Raw genomic sequence first — 20,663 nt, 5'->3', positions numbered from 1 at the left:
TCCACTTCTATACCTTTAAATGGTACAGAGCAAGTCTTTTAATTCTTTGATAGCCAGGAAAACCCAAATAGTTTCTTTTCCAAACCAGGGATACCCAGTTTCTTCAGGTGTGCCATACATGGACTTCTATAGATATTTAGCCTTTAAAAATTGTGTGCACTAATAACCCACACATTTTTACCTGTTTTTTTCCTCCCCCAGATTTAATTCAGGTAGCTTTTTTTACCTGTTCATTTGACCTGGCAATTAAAGGTGTTAAGTCTCCTTGGTGTGATGTTTTTGACATAGACGATGCAAAGGTAAGTATTACTTTTGCAGTCTCTTTACATTTTTTTGTATGTTTTTGTTGTTTTGTTACTTGAAGCCACTTTTCTGAAAATAAGTAGTGTTAGGGAGCATAAACTGTCTAATGACTAGCTCCCGATTTTCATTAAAGAGGTTGAAGTATTCAAGCAAGTCTTACCTACTTGCAAGCAGTTTTTGTTCCTAAAACTCTGGAAAACATTTTTTCCATGGTCATTGAATTTCTAGGTTCATACAATTAAAAATGTTTAACCCATCACCATTTTTTCCATTTATTTTCCACTATTTTTATTATAAAAGTAATTTCCATTATTTTTCCACCAATTTACTGGTGGAAGGGGTTGTAGAGATGGTGCAATCCCAATACTTTTTTTCATGGGAAGTCAGAACTCAGAGTGGATTAATGATTTTCTGAAGACTTAACTGTTTTTTTGTGACAGTTTTCCCGAGAATTGAGTTCTGTGTTCCACCTGGTGGTGGCAGTAATTCATTTATAATTCCTGCCTACCTACTTCATTTCCCTTTTTTTCTCTTCATTGGTGTATCTCTGACTTATAGCCTCTGATGGCTCTAAGAGAGGTAAATTCTGGTCAGTTCTGGGATGTTGAACCAGAGAGATGGGGTGAGAGAATGTTAGTTAAGCAATTTTAAGTTTGGATCATTCAAGAAATGGACTTGTGAAACCTTAGTTATCCTTTGTGTACATGTAAAACCTTCATTATTTCATTTGGAAATCGATTATCAACTTCAAAATTTATTTTCAAAGTTTGAGAAGAAGCATACTGTTTGCCAGATAGAGCAGGACTCTTAAGCTGAGAGGTAATTTACCACCTTTTGTGTGAAAGTAAATAGGAGGTTTATGTAGTCACTCAGGGACTTCAGGTATCAGCAGCAGATCAAAGGTAATAACATGATTACTGTGTCAGTGTGAGGGTGGGGCTTACATGGCGAGAGGGGAAGAGAGGGGAAGGTCCCTCTGGGTGGTTGCTGTAGGATGCGGAGGCCCACAGTAAGGAAGAATATTGTATTTGCCTTCAGTGCTCTTGATTCTGGTGACTTCCTTTTTCCCTAACCAGATACCCATTATCCTTGTCATTTCTGTCCATAATGCACTACTTCAGAAACTTCCTGGTCTTCCCTTTCTTGAAGTACTTTGTGCTTAGGGTGATCATGTTAATTTATGTTCTAAATTGGGACACTTTTAAAACTGAAAGGGGCGCTGCTGATAATTATGTCCGTATAGGTATAAATTGAGACTTATGGTTGCCACTCGTGTCAAAATACCTCCTTTTTTCCTGCTCAAGTTGCTTCCTAGGGAAAAACATAGTTGAAGTGATTTTCTATATTGTGTAATGATGGATATTAGCAAGAGGGAAATTTGCCTTTTGACCAAACTTCTTGATTTATTTATTTTATTTGAGATTCAGAGTTACACAGAGAGAAGAGAGGCAGAGAGACAGAGAGAGAGGTCTTCCATCTGCTGGTTCACTCTCCAGTTGGCTATAACTGCCAGAACTGCACTGATCTGAAGCCAGGAGCCAGGAGCTTCTTACAGGTCTCCCATGTGGGTGCAGGGGCCCAAGGACTTGAGCCATCTTCCACTGTTCTCCCAGGTCACAGCAGAGAGCTGGATCAGAAGTGGAGCATCCAGGACTCGAAACAGCACCCATATGGGATGCTGGCACTGCAGGTGGTGGCTTTACTCGCTATGCCACAGTGCCAGCCCCCTCAACATTTTGTTATTATTGGATGCTGGTGTTGTAGGCATTAGCTTAGCCCATAAATGCTGGCCCCTCATTTTGATTTTTAGCTTCTCTATAGCTAGCTAGCAGAGATGAGTAGATATCCAGAAAGGAGCAGGATTCCTTCCAGTTTAGTTGCTCTCCTCTGTGATCCTTTATGCATATGAAAAGACTGACTGTCAAGCCTTGTAGTAATGTTCATACAGCCCAGGGTGGCTCCCCTTAGACTTCATTCACATTGTTTCAAGGGAAGGATTGCTGCTTTTGCTCCTCCAGGTGTTCCATGTGCTTTAGAGATGTCTTCTGCTGGTTTTAATATAAAAAAATAGTTTTTTTTTTAAATTTATTTGAAAAGCAAAGAGACAGAGGTAGAGATCCGCCATCTAGTTCACAGACTTATGGGACTGCTGCATAACTTACTCTTTGGATATTCTGCCCTGCTGATTGCCTTTAATGCTTCATAAACTGAGATCTGACTCCTCAGGTTGTGATCGGTTTGATGTTTACCTTTCAAGCGCTTTTGTGTGCTTTTATTGATAGTCTGTATCATTCTGAAAATGTAAAGGGTGCCGTGTATATTTGTGTATGTGTTTAGGTAATAAGTGGTATTACTGTGTTTATTATTCTTAACCCACTCTTTTTTCATTCAGAAGTATTTCTTGAAAATCTTTCCATGTCAGTTATTTCATTATGTAACTTTTTGTAACTGTAGAGTACTGCATAGAATATGGATATCTTAGTTTATTTAACAGGTACTTACTAGTGGAATTCAGCTGTTTCCAGGAAATTTTTAACTCCTGTAAACACTGCTATCATAAGACCTTCTTGTACAATCATCATGTTTCTCTGTAAATATTACTATATAAGAAGTGGAATTAAATTGATTAGAGTATGTGTGTTTTCATAGACTTCACCGACTTGCTCTCTAGTATGTCTATACCAGTGTACTTTGCTTTCAACAGTACTTATATATCATGTCTTTGATATGCTTTTACCAGCAATTTTGCCAAACTGATAAGTGAACTAAAGTAACGCTTTTTCTGTCTTCTCAGAATTCTTAAAAATTCCCAATTCACTATTGGTATCTTTCTGTGCTGTAATAAATATCATCCTGTGTATTTTTTTCTGTTTTTTTCTCATCTTAATATAATTTTAGAAGGAAAGGGTGATGAGTGCCTGTTCAGTCTCCTGAACTCTCTTGGGTGCTGGGTTATTGGCTGTGTGGATTTACTAACTTGCTTTTGCTCGCAAGCCTCAGCATTCTTCTGATTGAAATATGTGATGCAGCAGTAATCTCAGTCATGGATTGTCAGGGGCAACTCTTCTATGTTTGAGATGGTATAAATAAATCCATGAATATGAGAGGTCTGATGTCTTTTGTGCAAAATGGTAGACGGTGTAGCCTTTCTTTTTGAAAGGATAATTATTAAATTTGGAAATCTGTGTATTGAAATGTTTTTAAATTTTTTCTTTTCAGGTATTAGAATATTTAAATGACCTGAAACAGTACTGGAAAAGAGGACATGGCTATACTATTAATAGTCGATCCAGTTGCACCTTGTTTCAGGATATCTTCCAGCACTTAGACAAAGCAGTTGAACAGAAGCAAAGGTAAAACTTTGGAAGTACATTTGGAGTTAACTACAGAACTTCTGGAAAATCATTTATAATGAATGATAAAAATAGTTTTTGCTTGTGATTTAAAAAATATTTTAATAATTGATACTGTTCAAACAGTACGATTTGCTTGTAATCATACTGCTTATTGTTTTCTGGGATTTTGCATAAAACCGTAGTTCATTTTTACAACAGCACAATAATATGAATATGCTACAGTTTATATTATCTACTCTTGTCAGGGGGCATTTAGTTTATATTTTCTGCTATTATAAAAATATAATTATGGGCCGGCGCCACGGCTCACTAGGCTAATCTTCCACCTGCGGTGCCGGCACACCAGGTTCTAGTCCTGGTCGGGGCGCCGGATTCTGTCCCGGTTGCCCCTCTTCCAGGCCAGCTCTCTGCTGTGGCCAGGGAGTGCAGTGGAGGATGGCCCAAGTGCTTGGGCCCTGCACCCCAAGGGAGACCAGGAGAAGCACCTGGCTCCTGCCTTTAGTTCAGCGCGCTGCGCCGGCCGCAGTGAGCCAGCCGCGGCGGCCATTGGAGGGTGAACCAACGGCAAAGGAAGACCTTTCTCTCTGTCTCTCTCTCTCTCACTGTCCACTCTGCCTGTCAAAAAAAAATATATATATATATTTTTATATAATTATGAACCTTCTTATATGTGGCTGTTGGTTTGACTGTGCTAAATATTTTTGCTTTAAAGGAGAGTTTCTCATCAAAAGGCCTTTGTTAACATTCATTCTTGTAAAGATTTTTCAGTTTTTCTTGACTTGAACTTTTGGTAGAACTTCAATCCCATTTTATTTTATTTTATTTTAGATTTATTTATTCGAAAGGCAGAGGTACAGAGGGAAAGGGAGAGAGAGAGAGAGTGCTATCTTCCATCCACTCCAGTTGGCCAATGTCCTGGGTTGGACTGGGTCAAAACCAAGAGCCAGGAGTTTCATCCATATCTCCAACGTGGGTGCAGAGGCCCTAGCACTTGGGTCGCCTGCTGCTGCTTTCCCAGGCACATTAGGGAGCTGGATCAGAAGTGGAGTAGCTGGGACTTGAACCAATACCCATATGTTGTTGAGATGTAAAGAAACTGGAAACCTCATGAATTGTTGGCAGGAGTGTAAAAATATACTGCCATTTTGGTGAAGTTTGGCTGTTTTTAAAAAAACTTAGACAAAAGAAGGTCCTTCAAAATGTTCATGGGAAAACATAAATATAAGTGTATTTTTGTGCAAAAATATTTTTGAAGTCCATGAGCACTTTCTTTCATAATACATATTTTCTCTGAAGTTTTTGAAGACCCCTTGTACATCCATCCCTGTGACTTAAAAAAATCCACTTCTGGGTATCTGAGTATGAATACATATGTCTATACAATGATTTTTAATTTTTTACAACAATATTATTTGCATCTTTGCTGAGCCGCCCACATGGCCTGGTCAGGTGTAATCTCTCCACTCAACATGTAACCTCCCTCCTTCCTCCTCCCCAGTCTCTCAGGCTCTGTCTGGAGAGTTGCCCATCTGTCCTTACAGATGTCCCTTCCTAATAAACCTTGCTATTTTACCTCCCACTACTCTCTGTCTCATGCCTGAATTCTTTCTTGCGCAAAGACAAGAACCCTGCAATTTCTCTGGTAACATTTTTGGTAACCATGAAGGGATTTTGAAAAGACATCGGAGGTCAGTATTCCTTCCCTCAAGTGGGACCGGATCTGTGGAAGTGACCGTTGAGTGTCCGGCACCCCACAGCTCTCCGAGAACACGGAGTCCCCCCTGGCCACAGCTTAGCTACGGCCGAAACTCCAGAGGGATTGTAAGGAACGGGAGGGCGATTAGGAAGGGCAGTTGGCTGGGAGCCTGGAGACCCCCTGAGCTCGCTTTGGCTTCCCGGCGGCCAGACTGCGACCCGAGGACCAGGTCTCTCTTGGAGGGACGCCTGGTCACGCTGCCTACTGCTACGCGAGCAGGGCTTAGCTTCAGTCGAGGCTAATATTGGCCCTCCAGGTAAACTCGGACAACTAGGTAGTGGGCAATCTTGAACGATAGGAGATTTTGAACCCCACTCTGCCCCCAGACATCAGGGCCTTTCCCTATGTTCTCCTCCAGCTGAGATTCATAGGGGAAGGTGAGGGCAGCCGCTCACATCTTGTCCTCCGTTGCTTTCTGCCTGCCTCCTCCTCCCGGGGCTCCCTCCCCCACTCTGCTCTCTTGATCTCCATTCCTATACATCCAAAAAGCCCTTTGTTCCAACAGGAGCAGAGGAGGGGAAGCCAGACCCATCTCCTTAAAAACCCCCAGCCTCAACTGGACTGCGTGCTCAGCTCTCTGCATCTTTGCTGAGCCACCCGCCTGGCCTGGTCAGGTGTAATCTCTCCACTCAACATGTAACCTCCCTCCTTGCTCCTCCCCAGTCTCTCAGGTTCTGTCTGGAGAGGTGCCCATCCGTCCTTACAGATGTCCCTTCCTAATAAACCTTGCTATTTGACCTCCCACTAAAAAAAAAAAAAAAACCAACTCTAAACAGTTCCAGTGTCCATCCACTGATAAATGAGTAAGCAGTGTGTTGCAAGCATGTGATGAAATACTGCTAAGCAACTAGAATAGAATGAACTGCTAATAAATAACCAAATGGATGACTTCAAAAACATTTATAGTAACAAATGACTGGGTGTTGGATGATTCCAATTATTTAAATTTTTTTGAGATTGATTTATTTTACTTGAAAGGCAAAGTTACAGAGAGAGAGAGAGAGACAAAGAGCTTCTATCCGCTGGTTTACTCCCCAAATGGCCACAACAGCCGGAGCTATGCCAGACTGAAGCCAGGAGCTTCTTCCAGATCTCCCATGTGGGTGCAGAGGCCTGAGCATTTGGGCCATTTTCTGCTGCTTTCCTAGGCACATTAGCAGGGAGCTGGATTAGAAGTAGAGCAGCCAGTACTTGAACCTGTGCCTACATAGGATGCTGGCATTGCAGGCAGCAGCTTAATTCGCTGCATCACAATGCTGGCCCCGATTATTTGAAATTTCTAAGAAGGAAAATATTTAGAGGCTAAAGCAGATCAGTGGTTGCCAGAGTCTGGAGGTGGGAGCAGGATCAGGAATTGACAACAGATGGGTACAGGGAACTTAATAGAGTGCTAAAAATATTCCCCACTGGATGCTGGTGAAGATTACTTGCACAAATGTGTACATTTATTAAAACATCTGCCTGTACTCATACAATTTTAAAAAAGTGATTTTTATGGTAATATATTATACTTCAGTAAAACTTCTAAAACAGTGTGGTCTTTAAGAAAAGTGAAAGGGGAAAAAGAATGAAATGACATTTTTGTAAAAATGGAAAAAATTTTGAGGTGAGGCTTTGTCCCACATGGTGTGTTAAGCCACTGTTTGGAATGCTGCCATATTGGAGTGCCTGGGATTGAGTCCCACTTCAGCTTCCAAACTAGCTTCCAGCTAATGCTCTTGGGGAGCAGCAGATGGTGGCTCAAGTATTAGGCTCCCTGCCCCCCATGTGGGAGACCTGGGTAGAGTTCCTTGCTCTTTGCTTTGGCCTGGCCCAGCCTTGGCTTTTGGTGAGTGAGCCAGCAAATGAAAGAGCTGTCTCTCTTTGTCTATACCTCTCTGTCATGTTACCTTTCAAATAAATAATCACCACCACCCCCTTTTTTAGTGAAGAAAACATTTTAAGAATTTTGTCATTTGAGAGGCTGTTGTTACCATTGTTACGAAGTGGGTAAAGCTGCCACCTGCAATGCCAGCATCCCATATGGTGGCTGGTTTGTCTCCCTGCTGCTCCACTTCTAATCCAGCCCCCTGTTAATGGCCTGGAAAAGCAGCAAAGTGTGGCCCAAGTGTTTGGGCCCCTGCCATTCATGTGGGAGACCCAGATGAAGCTTCTGGCTTCAGATTGTCCCAGTCTTGGCCATTTGGGGAGTGAACCAGTGGATGGAAGATTCTCATTCATTCTTCCTCCCTCTCCCTCTCTCCCTCTCTCCCTCTCTCCCTCTTTCCCTCTCTCCCTCTCCCTCTCTCTCCCTCTCCCTCTCCCTCTCTACCTCTCTCTCTCTCTCCTTCCCCCCTTCCCCCCTCCCTCCCTCCCTCCTCCCCTCCCTTTCCCCCCCACCACAACTCTGACTTTCAAATAAACAAATCATTTTTTAAGAGTTTAATCATTCATAAAAATTGAATCTTTCCTTGAAGTATTTACCAGGATGGCTCCATAATGCTTATGACATGGTGTTGAAATGCTTTAAAATTATCAGTTCACTTCCCTGACTTGAGGGAATATACTGGAAAATAATTGAATTTTTGAAAAGTTAAGTATATTATAGAGATACTGGGTCATAATTTTAAATAGTTTAATTGAGAAATAATTCACGTTATATGAATGTAGTTTACCCATTTAAAGCAGACAATTAAGTGTTTTTAGTATATTCAAAATTATTGAACCATCAGCACTATCTAACTTGAGAACATTTTCTTTATTGCAAAAAAATACCCAGATCTGTTAGCCATCACATCCTTTTGCCATTAGTTCCCTCATATCCTGGCAATCGCTAATCTTTCTTCTGTCTCTGGGGAATTACCTTCTCTGGACATTTTATATAAATAGGATTGTATAATAGGTGTGACTGGCTTTTTTGACAGCATAATGTTTTTAAGGTTTCTTCATGTTGTAGCATGTATCGTTCCTTTTTTGTGGCTGAATAATATTTCATTGTTTGAAAATATTATGTGTCCATTCATCATTTGATGGACATTTCAGCTATGTTTATTTTTTGGCTGTTGTGAATAATGCTTCTTTGAATATTTGTATACAAGTTTTTGTCTGAACATGTTTTCATTTTGCTTGGGAGTTTGGAAGTAGAATTTCAAGAGGAGGCAGTCATTAATTTTGATGATCAGTGATTGTTAAAGAATTAGTTAAAACTGCAGATATATAGCACATTCCTCACTTGCCCTGATTCCTGGACATGGTCAGAGGTGAAGCATTCTAATTTGAGGTTGGCCTATTTGTAGTAATCCACATTGTCTGTTGGAAAGTTTTGTTTGTTTTGCTTTTATCTTAGATTTCCAACTTTTAGCTTATTATTATTTGCTTGTCTCACCCACAAGTGAAGTACGGAAGGAAGAATGAAACTACTTGAGTACTTCATTATGTTAGGAAGTACCTGATTGTGTTTTTTGTATCATTAGAAACTAGTAAGGCTAACTTTCATGCCTGGCTTATGAGATCAATACAGTAATATACTGCTAGAGGCAATGTGATACAGTAGGTAGATGCTTGGTTGAAGTCCTGATTTTGCTTTATTAATACTGCAGGTTCCTAACTTTGGAAAAGGGAAATATCTCACTTGATTGATGGTTGTGCTAATCAAATGAGAGGATATCTATTAAAGTACTCGATATAATATAGCATTATTACTGTGAATGCTTTTTTTTTTTTTTTTTTTGACAGGCAGAGTTAGACAATGAGAGACAGAGAGACAGATAGAAAGGTCTTCCTTCCGTTGGTTCAGCCCCCAGATGGGTGCTACGGCCCATGAGCTGTGCCAGTCCGAAGCCAGGAGCCAGGTGCTTCTCCTGGTCTTCCATGGGGTGCAGGGCACAAGCACTTGGGCCATCCTCCACTGCCTTCCCGGGCCACAGCAGAGAGCTGGACTGGAAGAGGAGCAGCCGGAACAGAATCCAGCGCCCCAACCAGGACTAGGACCTGGGGTGCCAGTACCGCAGGCAGAGGATTAGCCAAGAGAGCCACAGTGCCGGCCAAATGAATTCTTTAGTCAAAACATGTCTTTAGATTTTTTTTTTTCAGAGTTCACTCACCCCTATTTTCTCTGTAACTATTCAGATTTTTTTTTTTTAAAGTACTCTGTAGAACATGTTTTCTTCAAATTTTCGTGATCTTGAGCTCATCTATTTTTTCCCCCCACAGGCAGAGTTAGACAGTGAGAGCGAGAGAGAGAAAGGTTTTCCCTTTCCATTGGTTCACCCCCCCCGATGGCCGCTACAGCCAGCGCCACGCTGATCCGAAGCCAGGAGCCAGGTGCTTCATCCTGGTCTCCCATGCAATTGGTATTTTTTTTTCCTAGTAAGGATCTGGGAACTGAAGTAGAAAAATGGCGTATCTGTGCAGGACTGGGGAAAGTCACGATGCTGAAATGTCAAGGCAGTGAGGGGGTCAGGCAAGGCAGTGGATGTACTTTTCATTTCTTTTTATTGTTTATATTCTGAAAGACTTAAAAATTAATTTTAACACATTATGGAAATGTGTGACTATTTAATTCAGCAGGTGAGGATAAAATGTGAGTGGTTAGCCTGAAGGCTGTATTGATGAGGATGCTCTGGAAAGCCTCTGATAAAAACCCATCCAGTCCAACTTTGGCCAGAAGGGTAACTTATGGCTGCAAGCAGCTGAGGAGTACAAGGGGTGCAGCTAGCTTCAGGAAAGGCTGAATCCAGGGGTTCAGAAAATGTCACTAGGGCTGTCTTTCTCATCCCTGACTCTTCTTTTTTAAAATTTCATCTTGCCTTTTGTTGTATTGGCTTTTACTGTTTTATTTGTGTGTGTGTGTGTAGCAGTAGTTGCCTTTAAATATTTAAACACACAAAGATAGACTTTTTTTTATTTTTTTTATTTTTTTGACAGGCAGAGTTAGAGAGAGAGAGAGAAAAGTCTTCCTTTTTCCATTGGTTCACCCCGCCCCCCAAGTGGCTGCTACAGCCAGCGCGTTGCAGCCAGTGCGTTGTGGCCAGCCCGCTGCGTCAATCCGAAGCCAGGAGCCAGGTGCTTCCTCCTGGTCTCCCATGCGGGTGCAGGGCCCAAGGACCTGGGCCATCCTCCACTGCCTTCCTGGGCCATAGCAGAGAGCTGGACTGGAAGAGGAGCAACCGGGGCAGTGACCGTGGCTCAACAGGCTAATCCTCCGCCTTGTAGCACCGGCACACCGGGTTCTAGTCCCGGTCGGGGCTCCAGATTCTGTCCTGGTTGCCCTTCTTCCAGGCCAGCTCTCTGCTGTGGCCCAGGAGTGCAGTGGAGGATGGTCCAAGTGCTTGGGCCCTGCACCCCATGGGAGACCAGGAGAAGCACCTGGCTCCTGCCATCAAATCAGTGCGGTGCGCCGGCTGCGACGCGCTAGCTGCAATGGCCATTGGAGGGTGAACCAATGGCAAAGGAAGACCTTTCTCTCTGTCTCTCTCTCTCACTGTCCACTCTGCCTGTCAAAAATAAAATAAAAAAAAAAAGAGGAGCAACTGGGACACAGTCCTGCACCCCAACTGGGACTAGAACACAGGGTGCTGGCGCCACAGGTGGAGGATTAGCCTAGTGAGCTGCTGTGCCAGCCCTTGAGCTCATCTATTAATCTAATTTTGTTTATATTGAATGGTGGGGAAAATATTTATCCTTTTGGGTTATTTCTCCTTCATTTGTAAAATTGAAAAGAAAATTCATTCAATATTTTTAGTATGCCAGACAATGTTTTAGGATATGTCGATGACTAAGGCAAAGTTGTTGCACTTGTGACTTTTACAGTCTCAAGATAAAAGAGATGTTTTATAAAAACATGTTTATGTAAGATTGTGAAAGTTAAAGGAAGGAAAGTCTGTTGACTGTTTAAGACCAGAAGTTGTGGGACCAGTGCTGTGGTGTGTGGAACCAGTGCTGTGGTGTAGCATTTAATGCCTCTGCCTACAGTGCCAGCATCCCATATGGGCTTTGGTCGGAGTCCTGGCTGCTCCACTTCCCATCTGCCTCCCTGCTAATATGCCTGGGAAAGAAGCAGAAGACGGCCCAAGTGCTTGGGCACCTATACCCACTTGGGAAACCTGGAAGAAGCTCCAGGTTTCTGGCTTTAGATCGGCACAGCTCCAGCCATTGCAGCCATTAGAGGAGTGGACCAGTGGATGGAAGACCTCCCTCTCTCTCTGCCTCTGCCTTTCTGTAACCCTGCCTTTCAAATAAATAAATAACTGTTTTAAAAAAAGAGAGAGAGGGCCGGCGCTGCGGCTCAATAGACTAATCCTCCACCTAGCAGCGCCGGCACACCGGGTTCTAGCCCCGGTCGGGGTGCCGGATTCTGTCCCAGTTGCCCCTCTTCCAGGCCAGCTCTCTGCTATGGCCTGGGAGTGCAGTGGAGGATGGCCCAAGTGTTTGGGCCCTGCACCCCATGGGAGACCAGGATAAGCACCTGGCTCCTGCCTTTGGATCAGCGTGGTGCGCCAGCTGCAGCGCGCCTTGGTGGCCATTGGAGGGTGAACCAATGGCAAAAAGGAAGACCTTTCTCTCTCTCTCTCTCTCTCTCTCACTGCCTTCTCTGCCTGTAAAAAAAAAAAAAAAAAAAATTAAAAAAAAGAGAGAGACCAGAAGTTGTTTTAGTCTTTGCCTTTTGCGCTGAGAAGGCAGAGTAATTCAGCAATGATAGTGAAGAAACTGGCAGGTGATTTCACAGCTTGACTGTCTGTACTAAAGACTGATGAGGATTTTCAGTTATTTATTTAGTTGAATCAAGACTAACTCTCCTTAAAATAATGAAGGAAAGTATACTTAGAGACTTTTATTGCATTTCTCCCTGAAAAACAGTTGGCACTGACTAGTGCTGTGAGGCACACTTTTGAAGAAAACCAATATATGCTTAGCAAATGTGCAGTGGTGTTTTTTTTTTTAATTAATAGACTTTATTTTTTGTTCACAGCAAAACCAAGTAGAAAATACAGAATTCCCACATACCACACACAGCCTCCCTCACCATGGAGGTGGTGCACAGTATGATAGAATGGTAGTTTTAACAGAGTGTTTTATCTTTGTATTTGTTCCTGATCTGTTTTATCAAAACATTAAGTTTTTTCTTACATGACTGTTAAAGTCCTTTTTTGTTTGTGTGTTTAGAACTTAATCAGTATGTTTTTGAGCAAAATATGAATTGGCAATAGTCTATCACTATACTAAGGAAATGATTTTAGCTTAATTGTGAAGCTCTCAGGCTCCTTTATACTTTCTCTACCCCTCTCCCAACCCTTATTGAGTTGGAACTGTATATATAAGTTACCTTTTTATGTTAACAGTAACTCAGATATTCTTACATGCCCCTACTCAGGGGCATTTTTCCAGTATAATTTATTTTTATTTATTTATCTGAGAGGTAGAGTTACAAACAGTGAGAGGGAGAGACAGAGAGAAAGGTCTTCTGTCCATTGATTCACTCTCCATGGCCACAATGGCCGGAGCTGTGCCAATCTGAAGCCAGGAGCCAGGTGCTTCCTCCCAGTCTCCCACGCGGGTGCAGGGCCCAAGGAGTTGGGCCATATTCTACTGCTTTCCCAGGCCACAGTAGAGAGCTGGATTAGAAGAGGAGCAACCAGGATTAGAACCAGTGCCCATATGGGATGCTGGCACCACAGGCAGAGGATTAACCTACCGTGCCACGGCGCCAACCCCTCCAGTATAATTTTTATAACATGATTTTACTTCACAGAAAAATTGAATATCACAATTAATATTATTTACAAATGTCAACATTTCAGAATAGCTCTCTAAATTCAAAGTCTTTAATTTTTATTAGGATCTTGGCTTTTATTTTCTTCCTTTAAACTATCATTACAGTGGTGGGATTAAAGTTGAAACCAGTGAATTTGCTACCTTTGTAAACATAAACTGTTACTGCTGTTTAAGCAGCTGTGATTAGGAAAAGCAGTTAAATTTACAAAAGAAATGAGATAGCTCTGCATTTTATTTTCTTCTCCCTTCCCCTGTTATCTCTGTTAATATTTTTTTTATCATTTTAGATTAGAGAAATTCAGCAAGTTACTTCCTGTTTTCTCAAAGTAAGACTTTTAAGACTATAATTACTTACTTCCTGAGATCTTCTGTTTAGTCAGGAATATTTCCAGACACCAAAATTAATTGCTATGAGTAATATTTATGTTGCAGTCATTAAATGACTCATATTGACCTTTTTTTTTTAACCTTTTCATCAGTTCTGAAATCTTTGGTGTTTTCAGATTTTGTAACTGAATAAGGATATAACTTTTTTAGATTGTGTAGTCCCGTGTTCTAACATAAGGTGGCAGCATTGAAATAATGTTCAGTGGCATAATAAATGTGTAGCTGTTTTGGTCAGTTAGCTCATTATAAAGAGAGGAACTTGGTCCTTAAAGTTTTTAGAAATGTGTGCAGATTCTAGGTCTTCTTGCTACAACTTTCTAATATCAGGGTTCCATGAATTTTAACTAGGAGTACCAGAAATTTCCTAATATAAGTTGCTGAGAACTACTGGCTAAATAATGTAAAAATTTAAATAACTGTCCTGGCTATATTTGAGCTCAGGTTCAAATGTCCAGTTGCTTTTGGGTAGGTAAGTTTTGACTCCCACTAGGTTGTAGATTTGTCTAAGACATTGTTGCCTCAGTACCTAGAACAATGCATGTGATACAGTTGGTACTTCCTATATGTAGTGAAGGAGTATCTACCATTTCTCTGTCTCTCTTACAGTTCTGTTGTAGTCGATGTTTCTATCATCTTCCAGGAAATCCAAGCCACAAATCTACAAATCATTCTTGGCTCCAGCTTCTCCATCTTCTTTATCTCTCATTACATTTTTCCTTTCCAGTTTATGTCAGTACCTTTTACTTTCCTTCATCCTTGCTGCTACCACCTTAGTTCATATTAGTGAACAGTGGCTGTCTTTTCAGTGATTCCTGATTTCAGTGGTAATTCCTACTCTCCTCAAATACTGTCTGTTTTCTAGGATGTGAATCTGATTGTATCTGACTCCTGCATAGATCATACCATGACTCCCCACTGACTACCAGGATGCAGTCCTCTCACAGGTTTTATGATACCTTGCTGTGCTTTCTGAAGGTGACATTGGTGATAGTGATTTTTTTTTTAAAAGATTTGAAAGACAGTCACAGGCTGGCGCTGCGGCTCACTTGGCTAGTCCTCTGCCTGCAGCGCCGGCACACCAGGTTCTAGTCCCAGTCGGGGCGCTGGATTCTGTCCCGGTTGCTCCTCTTCCAGTCCAGCTCCCTGCTGTGGCCTGGGAAGGCAGTGGAGGATGGCCCAAGTGCTTGGGCCCTGCACCCACAGGGGAGACCAGGAAGAAGCACCTGGCTCCTGGCTTCAGATCAGTGCAGTGCGCCAGCCGTAGCGGCCATTTGGGGGATGAACCAACGGAAAAAAAAGACCTTTCTCTCTGTCTCTCTCTCTCACTGTCTAACTCTGTCTGTCCAAAAAAATAAAAAATAAAAAATAAAAAGTCACAGAGAGGTAGAGACAAAGAGAGTTCTTCCATCCACTGGTTCACTCCCCAAATGGCCGCAATGGTGGGAACTGAGCCAATCTGAAGCTAGGAGCCAGAAGCTTTTTCTGGGTGCAGGGACCCAAGAACTTGGGCCATCCTCCATTGCTTTCCCAGGCCATAGCAGAAAGCTGGAACAGAAGAGGAGCAGCCAAACTGGTACCCACATGGGATGCTGGTGCTGCAAGTGACTTTTTTTTTTTTTTTTTTTTTTTGGACAGGCAGAGTTTAGACAGAGAGAGAGACAGAGAGAAAGGTCTTCCTTTTTTCTGTTGGTTCACCTCCCAAGTGGCTGCTACGGCCGGAGCGTTGTGCCGATCCAAAGCCAGGAGCCAGGTGCTTCCTCCTGGTCTCCCATGTGGGTGCAGGGCCCAAGGACCTGGGCTATCCTCCACTGCACTCCCAGGCCACAGCAGAGAGCTGGACTGGAAGAGGAGCAACCAGGACAGAATCTGGCGCCCCAACCTGGACTAGAACCTCGGGTGCCGGTGCCGCAGGTGGAGGATTAGCCTAGTGAGCTGTGGCACTGGCCAAATAGTGACTTTTAAAATATGTTATAGGTTACTAATTTAGCTCATTAATTTAGTTCAAAAATTTTTGGAAAATTTTACTTAGTACATTTCAAAATGATCAAGATGTAAGTGAGAGTGGGAAGTATCACTATGTTCTTAAAACTGTGTATATGAAATACATAAACACATGAAATCTGTTCCTTTTATGTAAATTATTAAGAAAAATCTTTATAAAATATATGTACAGTTTTAAGAATAATTAAGGTGGGTATTTGGCATAGTTGTAAAATCTCCATTTGGAAGATCCACATCCTAAATTGGAGTGCCTGGGTTCAAGTTTCAGCTGTACTGCTTTTTTTTTAAAAAAAAGATTTATTTTATTTATTTAAAAGACAGAGTTACAGAGAGAGGTAGAGACAGAGAGAGAGGTCTTCCATCCGCTGGTTTACTTCCCAATTGGCCGCAATGGTCGGAGCTGAGCCGATCCTAAGCCAGGAGCCAGGAGCTTCCTCCGGGTCTCCCACGCAGGTGCAGGGGCCCAAGGACTTGGGCCATCTTCCACTGCTATCCCAGGCCATAACAGAGAGCTGGATCAGAAGAGGGGCAGCTGGGACTAGAACTGGCGCCCATACGGGGTGCTTGCGCTTCAGGCCAGGGCGTTAACCCGCTGGGCCACAGCGCCAGCCCTCCAGCTGTACTGCTGATTTCTACTTCTGGCATATGCATACCCTGGGACACAGCAGGTGATGGTTCAAGTTGCTGCCACCGATGTGAGTTCTTGGCTCCTAGCTTCGGCTTGAGCCTGCTTGGGCTTTTGGAGGCATTTGGGGAGTCAACCAACAAGTTGGAACTCTCTCTGTCTTGTCTTTCTCTGTCTCTTGAATAATTTTTTTAAAGGAACATTTATAAAGTGAACAATTACATATATATTAACTAGGTCAAGAAATGGAACACCTAGTACACCTCTTGGTACAACTTTCAGTATATTAAGAAAGAATATCATTCAATTCTGCCTTTATATTAATGGAACCCTACTGTATGTGTTGTTTTAACTTCTTTCACACAGTATGGTATTTGCTTGTTAAATGCATATTATTGTGGATAGCCAAAGGTTGTTTAAGTTTACTGTATTGTTATATTAATTATTCATTATTTCTACAGTTATTTTCCCTTCATACATATTTTTACTTATCTATTACTGAATTGTGTCCAACTTTTTTAGAATCACTTTCACATTTATTTCCATATCTATTTTTGACATATTTGGGGAGTATGCCTATTCTTCATTGGTCCCAAGAGCAGAACCAGGAGACAAATCTTATTTCACCTGACATGCACACACATCCCATGATTTTTATTAATTATTGTTGATCCATAGTTTCATTTTTTCATTAACTGCTAGCACCATCAAGACAGTCACACAGGTAGAATTTGATTGGAGAAGAATGATTAGGATATTCTGCAAGGAAGAGTATGGAGCAAGACTTGTGTGGGACTGAAAATGGGAGTGTTTGGGGGATGCTAAGTAAATTAATTTGATGGTTTGAATTGAGCAACATTTGTAAATAAGTCGTGCTAGGTACGGTTTTACCTGTGCCTTACCCATCAGAGTGTGCTTGGCCTGTCTTCTAGATGCTGGCTTAAAACTTTTATTATTTCTCTCTTAATGTTTGTGTTGGCTTAAACATAGGTTTTGTGGGTTGTGAGATTAGTATGTAGACATCTCTCTCCTTAATTAGAATACTGGCAAATAATATCTATTAATTTTTTTAAATTGGGCATATCTATTTAAATACAGAGCTTTTTCTCAAGTTATTTTTGAGTATCCACTATGTTCAGATTATTATGTAGGTATAGACAGTAGAGGTTGTAGAAGTAGATGGATGTATTTAAATTATCTCAAAAAACTTATGTCCATTGCGGAGGACTTATATAATAGCACTAAACAGGTAAATACAGAAGTGATAAGGGAGGGTTCACTTGAACTACAGGGTTTGTTAAGGGTTTTATGGGAAAAATAGTGAAAAGGTTCATTAAGGGTTTTATGGGAAAAAATAGTGAAACTGTTCGTCAAAGGTTTTATGGGAAAAATAGCCAAAGATTTTTTGACTAATCTCAACAAATCAGATCAGTCCTTAGTATTTGTTTTGATGTAATTCTTTTTACTGTTATTTTGAGGTATAATTGATATAATACTTTAAAAGTGAGCTGTATGTATTTACAGTGGGCAGTTTGATGTGTTTTTAACATATGTATACACTCATGAAATGGTCACCACAATCAAAATAAAACCTCTATCCTCTCCAAACATTTCTTTGTTTCCGTTTTTAATTTTTAATTTTTCTAATCCATTTCCCATTCTGGGCAACTGCTGATTTGCTTTCTGGCACTATAGATTACTCTATACTTTTTAGCATTTTATGTCTGGGAACCATTATAGTATATACATTTTTTGTTTGGCCTCTTTCACCCAGCATAATGATTATAGGATTCATCCATGTTGTTGGATATATGCATAGCACATTCCTTTTTAAGACTGAGTGATATCTATGTGTAGATAGAACACAAATTGTTTTGATAGATATTTGGGTTGTTTCTGCTTTGGGGCTATTACAAATAAAGCAGCTTAAATGTTCTAGGTCTTTGCATGGATATGTGTTTCCATTTCTCTTGGATAAAGCCTAAGGATAGAATGATTGAGTTATATGTAGGTTTTATGAGTTTTTGTTTTGTTTCTTTTTTATTTTGGAGGCAGAAAGAGAGGGACAGAGAGAAAACCAGATTGGGAAAGTTTCTGTCTGCTTGTTTACTCCCCAGATGCCTGCAGTGGCCACAGGTAGGCTGGGCTGAAGCCAAGCACTCAGAGCAGGTCTTCTACACAAGTAGCAGGAACCCAATTACTTATAGCCATCACTGCTGCCTTCCAAGGTCTGCATTAACAGGATGCTGAAGTCAGGAGCTGGAGTGGAGAATTGCACCCAAGCCCTTCAGTGTGGCATTTTAACTGGTATCTTAACCATTAGTCTAATACTTGCCCTTGTAGGTGTATTTTTAACTTTTTATAAAACTTCTGAACTTTACCTATCAGCAGTGTTTGAGAGTTTCAGTTGTTTCATATTCTGGCCAACTGTTACTATGGTAGGTCTTTAAAATTTTAGTCATTCTAATCAGTGCTTAGTAGTACCTGATTTTGGCTTTAGTTTGCAAAACTAATGATAGCGTCTTCACATGTGTTTATTTACCATACATATTATCCACTGTGGTTAAGTGTGTTCAAATCATTTGCCCATTTTTAACTGGAGTTGTATATGTTATTCATTATTTTTATTTATTTTTATTATATATTATATAAATATATATAAATATATAAGTATATATTTATTTTTATTTATTTTTATTATATACTAGATATATAAGTTGCTTGTTAGATTGGTGCTTTACACGTATTTTTCATAGTCAGTGGTTTGCACTTTTATTTTTGATAATACATTTTGATGGGCTGATTTTGTACTGCCATTGAGGAATTTCCTCCTGAGTATCTGTATGGCATCCTATGCATTTTGAGGTTTTCCCAGTCTGACTGAGTGAACATATACTATTCCTGCCCCCGTATTAGCTTTGAGAATTTTTCACTTGTTTTTTTTCCAAATATGTTTCTCTAGATTTGTGATTTTATTATGGGCTTGTGCTGAGCACTATCAACTGAAAACTTGAGGGAAGCCCCTACTGAACTTCTGAGCTTTCTGTCCTATAGCTCTCTTCGCTGGTACTATATTCTTGTCTAAATTCCCACTGCCATCTCATGGTTGCCATGCTGTTTAGGTTACACCTTCTTGTGTCTGCAAACTGTAGGCAGTAAGCTGGGGCACCTCATTTGCTCTCCTTCTCTCTTACTCTATTGAGTGTCTAAAAGTAGTAGTTTAAAGCAGAATGGTAAGTCTGATCCCTTTATTCCATCTTGACTGGAAGCAAAAGCTGGTTTTGCATGTGTGTATTTTTGCTTAAGAAAAAACTTTATGCTGGAGTCCTTTCAGTTCTACATTGCTGTTAAGCTGTTGAATTGATATTTCTTCATATGCTCACTGGAGTTGATATTGCAATCAGAGGTATAAGAAAACTTAAAAAACTTTTTTTATTGGTAATTTTCTTCCCAAAACAGCTCATATCTGGTGGTTCATGTTGCTTATTTGTGCACTTATATAATCTGGAAATTATGTGTTATTTGAAGCTGTATCTGATATGCCTGGATCATGTTTAAAAACACACTCTAAGTAATATCAGTTGAGTGTGAAACATGAATTAAGAGCTTAGAAAGATCTGAGTACATTTGAGGAAAACATGCAATTATTGGTTTTCTGGGTAAGCTTTTAGAATGATTTTTAAGTATTTTCTTTGTGTGTTTTACCTGCTTTGAACATACCCATTATAATCAACTCTGGTTTAACGATGTAATTTCAGACTTCAAAGTAAATATTGTTTTTACTTGGAGATTTTTGTAAAAGAGGGACAGAATTTGAAGAATTACGTTCTAATCTTCCTGGGTAACATTAGGTAGTTCAACCATGTTGTACCTCTTACTTTTTTTTTTAAGATTTATTTTTATTTATTTAAAAGGCAGATAATGGAAGGAGAGACAGAGCTCTTCCATCCACTGGTTCACTCCCCAGATGGCCACAGTGGTTGGGGCTGAGCCGGGCTGAAGCCAGGAACTCGTAACTCCATCAATATCTGCACATGGGTATCAGTAGCCCAGGTACTTGGGCCATGTTCCACTGCCCTCCCTGGCACATTAGCAGGTAGCTGGATCACATTCAGAGCAACTGGGACTCAAACCAGCACTATAGGCAGTGGCTTAACCACTGCACCTCAGCATTGGCCCCTGGTTCTCCTATTTCTAAAATAAGGGGGATTGACCAGATCCCAGCCCTAAAATTCTGTTTCTGTATATTCTTATAGATTATTCATTTTGCTTTCTTGTGTTTGTATTGTTTACACTTTCCAAGTTTTTTTAAACATAAAATATACATCTTTTAAAGTGGTTTTGTCCCGAGTTTAATGCTTTTGTGTTTTTAAATCAGAGTGAGAGATCAGAGTTAAAGATGTCCCATACTGTGCTTTTGTGTTCCCTGTTTATTGGCAATCTATTCTACTAAGAGTCCCAAAGTAAGAAGTCATTACAAGTG

At 40.9% G+C, this 20,663-nt stretch overlaps 1 protein-coding gene across 2 annotated transcripts in view; it reads left to right on the top strand.

The window, feature by feature from the left end:
• The window catches only part of MINPP1 (multiple inositol-polyphosphate phosphatase 1), a 40,732-nt gene that overhangs the window by 9,100 nt on the left and 10,969 nt on the right, over nt 1-20,663 (top strand). Inside the window, exons 3-4 of one of the 2 annotated variants that reach the window (XM_062214454.1) lie at nt 202-299; nt 3,523-3,656. The exons of the other annotated variant lie outside the window; for it this stretch is intronic. Of the exons in view, the coding sequence (XP_062070438.1) occupies nt 202-299; nt 3,523-3,656 (232 nt within the window). The remainder of the gene's footprint in view (nt 1-201; nt 300-3,522; nt 3,657-20,663) is intronic. 2 annotated transcript variants of the gene reach the window in all.

The sequence above is a fragment of the Lepus europaeus genome, chromosome 17 (assembly GCF_033115175.1).
Source record: "Lepus europaeus isolate LE1 chromosome 17, mLepTim1.pri, whole genome shotgun sequence".
NCBI classification, from domain to species: domain Eukaryota; kingdom Metazoa; phylum Chordata; class Mammalia; order Lagomorpha; family Leporidae; genus Lepus; species Lepus europaeus.
This window is presented reverse-complemented; position numbering and strand designations above follow the sequence as displayed.